General features: G+C 44.6%; 1 protein-coding gene across 1 annotated transcript in view; it reads left to right on the top strand.

Moving 5' to 3' along the window:
* The first annotated feature begins 1,383 nt into the window (after positions 1-1,383).
* The window catches only part of GRB14 (growth factor receptor bound protein 14), a 49,890-nt gene continuing 38,100 nt past the window's right edge, over positions 1,384-13,173 (top strand). The window contains exons 1-2 of the mRNA XM_015428232.1: positions 1,384-1,446; positions 11,160-11,316. Of these exons, the coding sequence (XP_015283718.1) occupies positions 1,384-1,446; positions 11,160-11,316 (220 nt within the window). The remainder of the gene's footprint in view (positions 1,447-11,159; positions 11,317-13,173) is intronic.

Genomic DNA, 13,173 nt, shown 5'->3' with positions numbered 1-13,173 from the left:
ATCCGGATCATGCCAGCAGTCCACCATTTTGTCCACTGTGATGAGCAAAGCTGAGGAAGTTGGGATTTCCTGTGTTCCTTCTGTTTCTCCAGGGGACATTTGTGAAACCTTCTGTTGCCTGGCACTGTTAGAAGAAAACATTTAGGAGAGCATCTCAGTATTCCCCTTGATTTGTGGAATAAGGGAAAAGGCAGAGAGTTCAGACTGCATTATGATTCAAGGACCAGCTGAGCCCAGTATGGCTGTAGATTAATGCTTTTGTCTGGTCTTCCTGAAAACTTAAGGGCCTAATTCTATTAGTGGCTCACCACAAAGAAAGGGATAAAACATTAGCCAGACATGCTCCAGCATGTTAACACTCCTGTTATTAAGATGTGAGTTATTAGACATAGTGCCATTTCTGTATAACTGATTAGGATTTAATACTTCAAGATTGCTAACTAATGTGACCCTGAGCCAGCTTTCCCCCCACTTGTCTATTGTTCATATTGTTGGCTGCGTTCCAGCAATCTCAAGAAAATAGGATAGCAGTTTTTGGCACGGATTACTGGTGCTGTGCTAAGGGAGCGATCAGCAATTCAGGGAGATAGTTATATTCATTAAAATATGCTTCTGTGTTGTTGTTTTTTAGCAAGCAATATAATTTTTCTTTGGCAATGAAACTATTAGGCCCCCATTGTCAAATCTAATGCTGCAACGTAAGCTTCATGTTCTTTTTACACATTGCTCTGGATTGGCCCTAAATGCAGAAAGGATGCGGGGGGGGGGTAGTTGTGACCTGGAAAAACAGTAAGCAGTCCCACACTAAGATATCACGGAGGTAATTAGCTCCACCAGTCCCGTCTCTCGCTGATTTATCAATGCATGAAAATCTCTCTTTGTTGGGATATCCCACTTTGATCAAAAGGCAGGGTTAGGGGGACTCATGTCTTTTGTTTAAACCTTCACTTCTAATCCATGTTGCAGATGTTAATGCAAAAAAAAAAAAATTAATCGCACAGCTCGCCAGTTGCTAGATAAAGGCACCGTCAAAGAGAAGAGAAGTGTTCGGGTGATTTGAGCTGCTTGTCTAATCTGGTTCTTTAAATATAATAAACAGAAGTCTCAGAATGAGTTTCCAAGGGCAAAGGAGGGGTTCTGATTGGCCCGTCCCTGCTTCGTTTTGTCCTGGAGTCATCCTTAATTGGCTTTCTGAAGGAATGGATTCACAGAAACCGGCACTGGCTTTCTTTTGCTTAGTCAGTCGTCTCTCTGCGCTGACTCCCTCTGAGGTGTGGTTGTCTGGAGGAAAAAAACACACACCCCAAAACGGATCCTCTAAAGGAATTACCTTGACACGTGGCTCAGATAGAGTTTTTGAGTTGGTTGCTGTGAGGAACAGAAATGAACATGTATGGAAGGAGGGTAACCTTGCCTGTGATTACTCCAATTGTCCTGCAGAAACGGGTAGGTGGATGGGCTGGTGGTTTGAGGATGGGGGTGGGGAAGCGTGCTCATTTAAGGCAGTTACGTTTTGAAGGTATGGTATAGAAAATATGGATTGTATCTGTGGTAGAGGGGGCACACTTGCGGAAATGGCTGATTATCATTTTGAAATGTATAGAAGTGTGGCCTTCAGTCCTTCCTGGTGTTTTGTATGCGTGTCCCTCCTTCATAAATTACAGGGTACATGTGTCCCCTCTCATTATTTTTAGTTACAGAGACATTTATAAAGTGGTGGCTGTGGATGAAGTAGTTTACAAGTCCCGATGTAGCATTTCCACTTAGATCGGCTATGGCAATCTTCTATCTATGAAGTGAGGGCACATACATATGGTTGCTGAGTTAAAATTAGATGGAAAATAGTTTAGAGGAAAACAATCAGTTGGGCTGGGCGCTGGTGGTATTGTTCATGGTTGCTTATTTTAGTTGTAAAGACACATTGGTGAGGAGGACTTTCAGATTTGCGTTTACATAAGCTAGATCTGGTTTTTCTGCCTTGGAAGCTGGTGAGGTGGGTTCTTGTGAAGGCCTGTGGCTGAAGCAATAGAGTTACTGGAGTATGGTATTTTGTAATCAAAACTGTATGCCTGTAGATCATATTTTGTGGGCAAAATACTTCATGTTAACACTAACATAGCATGGCTTCACGCTGCAATATACTGTAGGTTGGATCTAGACTAAACTGGCAGTTGCCATTGATTCTGCCTTCCTGCTGCAGACACTCTTCATGATGCTCCTGTGTGTGTGTGTGTGTGGGGGGGTCCTATCCCCCAGTAGCAGCATTTCTTGGAGATAGTGGGAGGGAAAAGACATGAAAAAAAGACTGAATCCAAGCCTGTACGTTGTAGGATATCAGCTTCTTTTTTAAAGCCTGGTATAACCTCTGTGCTTTCATCTTCTTGCAAAACCACGATGGAGTCATCTTCCTGCAAAACCTGGCATAAATCCTAGATGTGTGGCTTTTCTCATTATGGTGGCTCTGTGATGGGGGAAGCTGTATGTGCTGAATTTCTCCCTCTCGTGTAGATGTTCTTTCAGGGGGGAAAAAGGGGCTGCAGATGTTAAAAGTTGTTGTTCTGTCATATCTGAACTGAATAACATGTTCACAAGTGCTGGAGGATAAAGGAAATATTGCTCTTTCTAGAGTAGCACTTAGTTTTCATTAGTAATAAGACCTCGCATGAAATAACGTTATTAAATTTTAACTAATTGGACTCGTCCACCAGAAATAGACTGGAATCTCGGACCTTATATTTTGCATGACATTGTCTGGGCAATACATATGGAATGGAATTGGGTTTGCAAGCCCCACAAATGTGTTTGTGTGATCCCAAATCTGTGTGTGTACACAGTGGGCCTGTAGCTCTGTCCATTGGACTGGGAATGCTGGCTTTCAAAGGTTCCTGATGTCCATAATGGCTTGTGTACATTTAGATTCTGTGCTGGTGTGAGGCCAGTTTGTGTAGCATGGGGGGAATTAGCAGGTACAATCCCTCTCCACACTCTGAGTTTGTTGCTTGTATGATATATGCAGATATATCGTGTGTAAAGGGAAAGTATTGATGGCTTCAAAACAGGAAATGTTAACTTGTAACTTGAAACTTCCTGTGCTATCAGTTGTCTTTGTAAAAAGTTCACAGTGCTCTGTTTTTGTCTCTGTTATTAAAAGTGTACATATATAAGTCTCTCAGAAGGTTCGGATCTCTTCCCACATGTTATCTTGGCAATTTTTACAATGATCCTGCGAGGTAGGCCAAGGGTGTATGCAGTCTTTGAACAATACAGTAGATTGCTTAAGGTTGTCTTGTTGTGTTGTGAACCTGCTACCAAAAACATTGGGCTTTTAACAGCAGCTTTTCCTGCAGAAATCAGCAGGTGAGGTTTTCACAACCCTGAGGAAAATATCACCTGTGAATAGCGGCAGATCAAACCAGTGTTAAAGGGACAGCTACTGAGGAAGGTGCAGGAGCTGACAACTTTATCCCCTTGTGAGTTTGCGGCAGAGACAGGGGTTTGAGCCTGGGATTTTATGATTTGCTGGTCAGTGCCTTAGCCATGCTGCTGTAACTGCTGTTTGAAGAATGGGCAGAGCAGCGACAAGAATGAATGTATCTGAAAACTACTGTAATGGGTATGTTATTAAATGACTGCTACTCATTTGGTACTTCATGTACCAGTTTTCTCTTGTGCACAGGCAAGAACAGAGAGCTGTGCTGGATCTGAACAAAAGGTCTCTTGGATGTGTGCCCCCCCCCCCAGTAAAAGTTTCTGTAATTATTAATTTTTCCTTTTCCAAAGAATTTCAATAGGAAATCTCCCCCAACCAGAGTAAATGCAGGACATGAGCTACAGTGATGAGGTCAGACTTCTTCAAATCTTTTCCCAGTTATCTCTGGATCTGTGCTTTTAAAAAAGATGTGTACTGATAAATGTCCATCTGGACATGCTTGTGTTTTTGAGCCTGCGGTTATTTGCATGCAGTGGATGCATCTTGATAAGAAGTGTAACGTGTCTCTAACATGACAGGGTAGGTTCATTTTATGTAGGGCAGCAGTGCAGAAGATAAACTGCAATGGCAGCCAGAGAGGTTTCTGCAATATAGTTGGGTCATCTGTAGAATCATCCCCAGTGAAACAGCTTGTCAGAAGATAACAGCCACAAATATGGAATGAGTGTATGGCTGCCTCACCAAGATGCATTTATAGGAACATGAGCCATATTTATAGGAATATGAACCATGAATTTACATACAACACACTTCTTGTATGATATATAAAGTATGTGTAGGTATAGGGTAGGTAGTTCTAACAGCAGCTTTCTGTAGGCACTTTTGAGTTGCCAAAAAACTCTGTGTTGCACCCACAGTTGGTTTCATTACACTGAACGTGCTGGACACAGCCTGAAAAAAGGAGTAGATTAAGCCACCAATTGATGCTCGATTGTAAAGCTGCAGGGCTGCAGAGAGAAGATGACATGGGGTACAAATTCTAGGGGACCAGGTCACTTTGGATCTGGACAAACCCTATGGTTAGGATTTGGGAGACCTAATTTGAATCCCTTCTCTGCCATGGAAGCTTTCTGAATAACCTTGGGAGAGTCACTCTTTCTCAGCCTAACCTACCTCACAGGGTTGTTGTGAGGATAAAATGGACAAGGGAGAATGTTGTAAATGGCTTTGGGTCCTGATTGGGAAGAAAGGCACGGGTCAAATGGTGTTTGGATTGGGTCAGGGGCAGACAGAATCTTTGCCTGGGGGCTCATATGGTTCTCCATAGGAATTTCAGGCTATCCTGTGTGGTTTACATGTCTCACAGGTAATCTTTTAATGTTAGGCTGGCACTGGACAAAAAAAGTAAAATTAAAATTGTGTTCTGTATAAAAGTCTGACGGATATACAGTACTTCACCCTATTATTGATTGAAATTTTGTTTTGCGGTAAGTAATTGTACTGACGTGCTAATGACTGACCGTTACATTGTGTAGAATCTGACTGCAAATTGCCTTCTGCCCTGTCCTTTTGAAGTACGTGCATTTTTATCTTATTTTTATCCAGAGACAAAACAACATGCGTTTTTATTTTATTTCTTGTTCCCCGCATTGTCAAGGCAACACTGTCCGTGACCTTCACAGAGCTATACATGGTGTTTTGTTATGGGAAGTTGAGCTAACAACTCTTTTGGTTGGGAACACTTGCGTGGAAGAGCACAATCGGTGACATTTTTTTGCACGCCCTCAAACAGCAAGCATTGTAACATTCCATATGTGTCATTTTCCACAGCTTGCTGAGGTTTAGTGGAAGGGATACCTCTTCGATTCTTGATCTCTCCCTCCTGTCCCCCCCACCATCCTCCATTTCTTCTAAATACTTTAATACACTTCATATAGTAACCAAGGAAATTGGCAGAACTAGTCACATCCAGTGCTCGTAATCCTCTTTTCTTGGCAGAAATCTCTGGGTTGGAAGAGGGAGCAGATTTCTCCCTGTTAAGAAGAGTGCCAGACCATTTCATAGGCTTAGTCTCTGAAATAAATTAGGATTCCAGTAGGTCAGGACTTTTAACTGCCTTGAAGCTGATCGGGAGGCTTGCCTAACTGTTTAGTATGTGTCCACCCCACCCCCACCCCACCACCACTAGCCATAAATCTTTGCTTAGAAGACACTGGACTTTTTGGGGTGATGAATGTGAATGAATGATGGAGCATAGACAGTATGCAGAAGGAATTGCTTACAGATATGTAGTGACTGGGGAAACACTTCTATGAAATTGGCTTTTATGGAAATGTTGAACTACATCTAAATTACTGTTTCAGATTCTGCGTCAGATTAATGAAAGAAAATTAAATTTCACAACCAAATGCTTGAACTGCTGTCAATAACTGCTGATTCTGGTCTACTCTTGAATCTTCTCTACAAATACAGAATGTGTGTGTTATATGCTCAGAATAAGCTAAAATATGCTGATGGGTTCAACGCAAAGCCACTTTCATTTTTGTGAGAACCCCCATAGAAATGTCAGGTGCCTGAAACATGTGTGAGTGCACACCCAGTTATATAGGAACCCATCGGCTGCTTTCTTTCTCTCCCAGCCACCGACCTTGCCTTTCCAAAAAGGGAGAGGGAGGAACTTACGCCAGGGCATATCTCAATGACAGCAACCCCCCCACCCCATTTATCTTTCCTGAGAGGTACTCTTCTTCAGTATGACTTTCTGTCAAGGTTGATAGGATTGTGTTTGTGCTTCCTTATTAGAATCATAAGGCCAAGAAAACTGTAATTCTTACAATCCCTGCTCAGAACTTACATCACTAAACTTTAAGCATATGCCAACAACAGCTACATACAGTCAGTCCCAAATACCTTTGAAATACTGTAAACAAATCAGTAATCTGAGAATACAAAATACTTGATCTTTTGAGAAAACGGTTGCTGGAAGCAGAGTAAATTCAATGTTTGAGCATGGTGCTTGTGAGTTTACTGGCCATTAACTTTCTTTAGAAGTACTGTTTCACTCAGTGTTGTATAGCATGGTGCAATGTCAATCTGCTGAAGCAGATATTGTATACAGTGTGATCTGCATGGGATGTAACTGTCTTGTTCAAGGCTGGCTCGTCCATTAGGCGCACATCTGTGATTACCTAAGGCACCAGAGGTGGAGGGCCCCACAAACCAGCCCTGTTGTTACCCCACCTGCCATGTTGGGATCTGCTGCAGTAAAGCAGCACCCCTGGCCCCAGTGGGTGGCCCACAATGAACCTGCTTTTTCCCTCCTTCTATCAGGGGGTGAGGGGGGGCAGTCCCTCTTCCTACTTCCATTCCTTCTCTATTGGTGTGGGTGTGTGTGATGGCAGGGGGCAGCCCAGGAGGTTGGGACCCTTTTACAGGGCTGTTTTCCCTCTTAAGAAGAGAAGAAGAAGAAGAAATTGGATTTATACCCCGCCCTTCACTCGGAGTCTCAGAGCGGCTTACAAACTCCTTTCCCTTCCCCTCCCCACAACAGACACCCTGTGAGGTGGGTGGGGCTGAGAGAGCTCTTGACAGAAACTGCCCTTTTTCAAGGACAGCTGTGCCAGAGCTTGTGACTGACCCAAGGTCACATCAGCAGGTGCAAGTCGAGGAGTGGGGAATCAAACCTGGTTCTCCCAGATTAGAGTCCGCGCACTTAACCACTACACCAAACTGTTGGGAGTGTGGAGGATAGCAAGCCACAGCCCTGGCCCCGGTGCAGGCAGAGGAAGGCAGACAGTGGCTTTCTCGCAGTGCTGGAGAGTAGCAAAGTTGCTTACCTAGCGTGCCAAAAACCCTGCTTATTTCATAAAAGGCAGTATCCAGCATCTAACCCCTTCAGCATGCCCTAGAGCAGGGGTGTTGAACTCATTTGTTATGAGAGCCAGATTTTACATACTTGGGGCCTTGTCGGGCTGGCCATGTGTGTCATAAAATGTGATGCCAGGCAGCAGAGATAAGACACAGAAAAACACAATTAAATATATTTTTTCTTAAATTACAAACTTGCTTAAGACATTAGCACTCTTGCAATATTTTTTTTATTTAACAGTCTTTGATAACTGACACCTCTTTTTATTGCATAAAAATCTGGAGACAATGTCTGTGCTGTAGCAATCTTGAGTATGCTGTTCAGGTGTGTATCTGTAAGCTGCAAATCTACTTTTGATTTATTGACATTCATTACAGAAATCTCATGGTCAGTGCTCTGAGCCTGGACCCAGGGGAAAGCATGAAATGGCTGGACATTGTGAGCTTTTGTACATAAGTTGCTTTGCGTGCTGGTCAAGAACATGTGAAGGCATTTGTCTACAGAACTGTAGTCTTCTTCAGAAAATAACTACAACTCCTATGAGGCAATGCAAGAATAGAAAAACAGCAATGTATAGTGGTCAGGATCAGCCTACTATCTGGGAAGCCTAGGTTCAAAATCCCCAGTCTACAAAGGAGATGTGTTGGGTGAACTTGGTCTGGACACACAGTCTTGGCCTAATCCACCTTACTGGCTTGTTGTTACTCCTCATCTAAATAGTTCACATTGCTTTCCTACTGAGAAAGACTGTCTCATGAGGGCATGAAAACAGTGAAAAAGAGGAGGGGAGGGGAGGCAAACCTAGTTGCACCCAGGACAGCCATGGCATAATAAGCCCAACAAAACACACACACACATACACACAGAGCAAGTAGAAAGGGGAAGGGGAGGCAGACCCAGTTGTGCCCAGGAGAGCCACAGCATAACAAGCCCAACAAAACACACACACACTGTAGTAGGGTTGCCAGGTCCCTACCTTCTGCTGGCGGGGGGACCAAGCGTCCTGTTTGGGATCTTCTGGCATGTGCACTTAGTGCATGCGCTGTGATGACATCTGGGCGGTGGGGAAAACCTCACCCCCAAAGTACTGGGATCATAACAACACGCTCGGTGTGATGACGTCACCCAGAGGTGACATCATGCCGGTCATGTTGCCGGGGGACAACGATGCTGTAGCACTTGGCCTAAAAATTCTGTATACCGTAGAGATTTGGGCCAAATGCTAGAGCATCCCCTGGTGACATGCCTAGCGCAATGATGTCACTTCTGGGTGACATCATCGCACCGGGCGTGTTGCGACCATCCCAGCACTTTGGGGGTGAGGTTCCCCCTGCAGGCCAGATCCAGACCGGTGGATTGGGGGCCCCTAAAGTGGGCAAACCCCCACCCCCCTGGAGGAAATGGCAAACCTACACTGTAGCAAGGCACAGGAAAACACATACCTTGAATAAAACTTTGTTGGTCTTAAAGATGCCACTGGACTCAACTCTGTTTCACACACGCACCCACGGTAGCAAGGGGAGGAGGAGGCAGAGCCTCAACCAACCTCAACAGGGAAGAGAAGATTGTCTTTGTATCCTGTGCGATTGAGGGAGCCTGTCAAAGCAAGTTCTCACTCTTTTCCCCTCCCTTCCTTCCCAAGGGAGGAGCCTCAGCCAATGCAGGAAAGAGAGGATTGCCATTCTATCTATCCCATGCGATAGAGGTAGCTGGTTTAAGCAAGCTGTGATGTAGCAGCACCAGATAAGGAAGCAGGAGAGAGCCAGTTGCTTACAGGCCAGTTTTGTGCCCTGTATGGGCTGGTTCCAGCCTGTGGGCCATATGTTTGACATCCTTCTCCCAGAGCTTAGTATGCAATTCCAGTTGCTCCCATTAAGTTCATTGGTTTGAAGTACATGGCTTACAATCTGGGACATCATGAGAGGGGGCAGAGCTTGCTTTTCACAATACTTTCCCCCATGTGCTAGAGCTTCTTTTCGTTTACTGCTTTCCAGATAGAAATCTACTTCCCAGTGTGTGTGTGTGTGGGGGGGGGGGGTTGCCTGTCTTTTTCCCCTACCAGGGATTATCAGTGTCTTGGAAACTGATGCAAATGAACTAACTTGTGTCTAAGGAACATGACCCTGACCCCAATTGTACCTATGCCTGGTGACTGCCTCTCATCTAGTTGCCCATCTGCCGCATGCTGGTATAACTTGGGAAGATGGGTTCCTAGCTCAGCGGTGTCCAAGTACATGCTTTTTAACATACAATTGTCTGTTTAGGTCACCTTTTCCACCCTTTTGTTTTCATGTTGATTTGAGGTGTTTTGCATAATTTCTCTATTGTATATTTGAAAATGATTAGCTGGTCCAAAATACAAGGGCCAAGGATGTTTTCTGGGGTTGGATATTTGGATCATATCACCCCTATGTTGAAAGATTTGCAGTGGCTGACCTGCTATTTCTGGTCACAATTCAGGTGTTTGGGACAGGCATATTTGAATTACCATCTTCTCCCCATCTGTCCAGCATGCCTGTTAAGATCCTCTTTCCAAACCTGACTCTCTGTGCTCTGAACCTTAAAGGTGAGGCCAGGGGCAACCAGAGATGGGGATTTTTCAGTGGTAATGTATCACCTGTGGGATACCCTCTCTTTTGAGCCCCATCTGGTGCCTACCTTACTTTACATCAGGTGCTGGACAAAATCTTCTTTCCCCAGTAACTTTTAACTAAAAAAGGTCCATTAAAAAAATCATTTTAATGGTCTGCTTTTAGGCAGAGGATATGGATTTATGGATATGGTTTAAGGTGGCAAATATTGGGGTTTTTTCTGTTGTATTGTGTATTGTACTGTATTTTTTTATTTTATGTGTCACTTCACACAGATGTCTGGGTGGGTGGAGGGAGGCATATCTATTTTCTAAATAAGTAATATTGCTACCACCCCAGGTCTATAGGTTGCTGAGTTTATCTCTGTAGTGTCATATTTAGAGGTTTGTTAGATCTGAACTAAATTATATTGAAGATCCCATGTATAGCAATAAATGTCCTAGACAAAGGTGTGACACCCCTTTCCACTCACACAGAGTGCCTACCACCCTCTTAAACCTCCCTCTCAGGTTATGGATTATATGTAGGTCAGGAAGTCACAAGCTACCCTTCTCATCTCGTTTAAAATCTACAGAGAGCCATAACCCTTTCACACCTCCGGTCTTCTCACTCCCAGAGACATCCACAGACAGGGTAGCCCAGCCTCCTGTAGTAATCAGCCCTCACACACACAAGAGCTATTGGGGTTGGGGCTCAAACACTGATCTAATCACACGCTGTCACCATTCATTCATATCCTGTAATATATGTATATAGACCGAGATATTAAATTGTGTGAGTGTGCTTCTTTCCCTCAGACGCACAGCCCGCAGGGTTAATCGAAAAAAGAAAACTTTTATTTATAATATGAATAAAACACTGAGGAAAGTAAGGTATAAGTAACAACACTTCACTCCCTTTGAACTTTTGAACCGAGGTCCTATTCCTACACCTGGGATCCTTTAGTTACAAATTTACTGTTTTCAGCCTGCTCTAAGAAGCTCTTCTGTATAGTTCCACTCAGTCAGAAATCCCCCCCCCCAAAGCTCCTAAGCTGCCAACTTCTCTGCTCCTAACTCCTAACTCGTTTTCAGCTCCTGTTTTCCAAGTCTTCCTCTCTCAGCCTTCCATCAGCTCTTAAAGAGGGATACGGAACCTAGCCTGTCCATCACAAAAGGTTTTTTTTCCCCCCACCACAAAACTCAAAATTTGAATAAATGTTGCCTGTTGGGGGAACAAATATTTTTGACTGGGGTATGTTGTCAGATAATTTTCTTTGCCTTTTTTACAGGTTGTTAAGGTATATAGTGAGGATGAAACCTGCAGAACTTTGGAAGTACCAAGTGATTTAACAGCAAGAGATTTGTGCCAGTTGCTCATACTGAAGAATCATTATGTTGATGATCACAGCTGGACTTTATTTGAAAACCTTCCTTGCTTAGGTTTAGGTAAGTGTTCTTTCTGAAATTATAAAATGCAAGAAATGCCTGGGCTTTTGCGAAGGCTGCAGTCCTACACATGTGCAGCTTTGGGGGGTGAACCCCATTGAACTTGGTGGGATTTACTTCTAAATAAAACTGAACACAAGTGAAGCTGCCTTATACCATATCAGACCCTTGGTCCATCAAGGTCCATATTGTCTACTCAGGCCCTGTCCATACGAGGCCGTCCCTGATCCGTCCCTACCGGCGAAAACGCACAGTAAAAAAGAACCACCTACCTAGGTGGTTGTATCCTTTGGAGTGCCGCAAGCCGGGCCGTGGGATCGGCCGGCGTGTCTTTGCGCTGGTGCATCCCAGCCCCCTGCCGTACTGCGCATGCTCGAGCATGCGGAGTTCGGCAATCTCCCCCTCCCATCCGACTCTTCCTCCCCGGCATCTGATCGTGCTGGGGAGCAACGCGCCGCGGCTCCGGGGATCTGTGGGATCCCACCGCGGCGTTCCAACTTTCGTGCGGCTCACATTCACCGCAGATCAGCCCTCCTTTTCCCTGCCGTGTGGCAGGGACCTACGACAGGCAGTGACTGTCCAGGTTCTCAGTGGGAGGTTTTCACATCACCTGCTACCTGATTGTTTTAACTGGAGATGCTGGGGACTGAACCTGGGACCTTCTGCCTGCCAAGTAGATGCTCAACCACTAAGCCATGCTTGGGTTTGTATTTTACATGAAATAACTGTATCTACCTGAGCATTGTCTCTGGGTACCCATTTGATGGAATGGCCTGCCTGCCAAGATTGGCAAACCTCCCACACACCTGTCTTTTCCACAGAATGTATACAACAGAAGTGTTCAGGAAAGACTTTTACAAAGTGTTGCAGTTCAGTGTCTCTGAAAAAAGTTATTCTATTTTAATATATCTCTTGTAGTGTTTTGTTGTGTTGTATTATAGCATTGGAAAAAGTGCAGAAAAGGGCAACTAGAATGATAAAAGGGTTGGAACACTTTTTTATTTTTTATTTTATTTTATTTTGTTTTGTTGTGTTGTATTATAGCATTGGAAAAAGTGCAGAAAAGGGCAACTAGAATGATAAAAGGGTTGGAACACTTTTTTATTTTTTATTTTATTTTTTTAGGCATTTTTACCCCGCCCTCCCTGCAAGCAGGCTCAGGGCGGCTTAAAAGGGGCAAGAGCCCATGCATAAAACCCAATAAAACAGTAAAATCCTAATAGTAACAATAATAACAATAATAACAATAATAAAGTGCTTTCAGAAGACAAGATAGTCTTGAGTGGTTATGGTAGCATCTTCAGGTCAGACCCGTTGGGGTACCACTGTCCAGTAGATCGTTCATGCCAATCCCACATTGTTAATGCCACACAATGTATGGCTGAGCTTCCCAGGGCAATCCCGCATCCCGATGGTATTGCCACCGTTGGTGACCAGGTAGGGGCCACCACTGAGAAGGATCTGGCCCTGGTCGCAGCAGTTTTTACCTCCCGGGGACCTAGGATCACCAGACGGTTTTGGGTCCCCGACCGAAGTGCTCTTGGGTGTATATGCGGGGAAAGGTGGTCCCTCAGGTAGGTCGGACCCTGGCCATATAGGGCTTTAAAGGTGAGTGCCAGCACTTTGAAGTGGATTCGGTATGCTATTGGCAGCCAGTGCAGCGCCTTCAGCCCAGGTCGGATGTGCTCCCACTTGGGGAGACCCATCAGCAGCCTGGCCGCCGCATTCTGCACTAGCTGCAGCTTCCAGATCTGCAACAAAGGCAGCCCCATGTAGAGAGCGTTACAGTAGTCTAACCTTGAGGTGACCGTCGCATGGATCACTGTAGCCAGGTCATCGCGGTCGAGGAAGGGAGCC

Source organism: Gekko japonicus, unplaced genomic scaffold (assembly GCF_001447785.1).
Source record: "Gekko japonicus isolate JY-2015 unplaced genomic scaffold, Gekko_japonicus_V1.1 scaffold1975, whole genome shotgun sequence".
NCBI classification, from domain to species: Eukaryota; Metazoa; Chordata; class Lepidosauria; order Squamata; family Gekkonidae; genus Gekko; species Gekko japonicus.
Note: the sequence above shows the minus strand (reverse complement) of the source record. Positions and strands in the feature narration are given on the sequence as shown.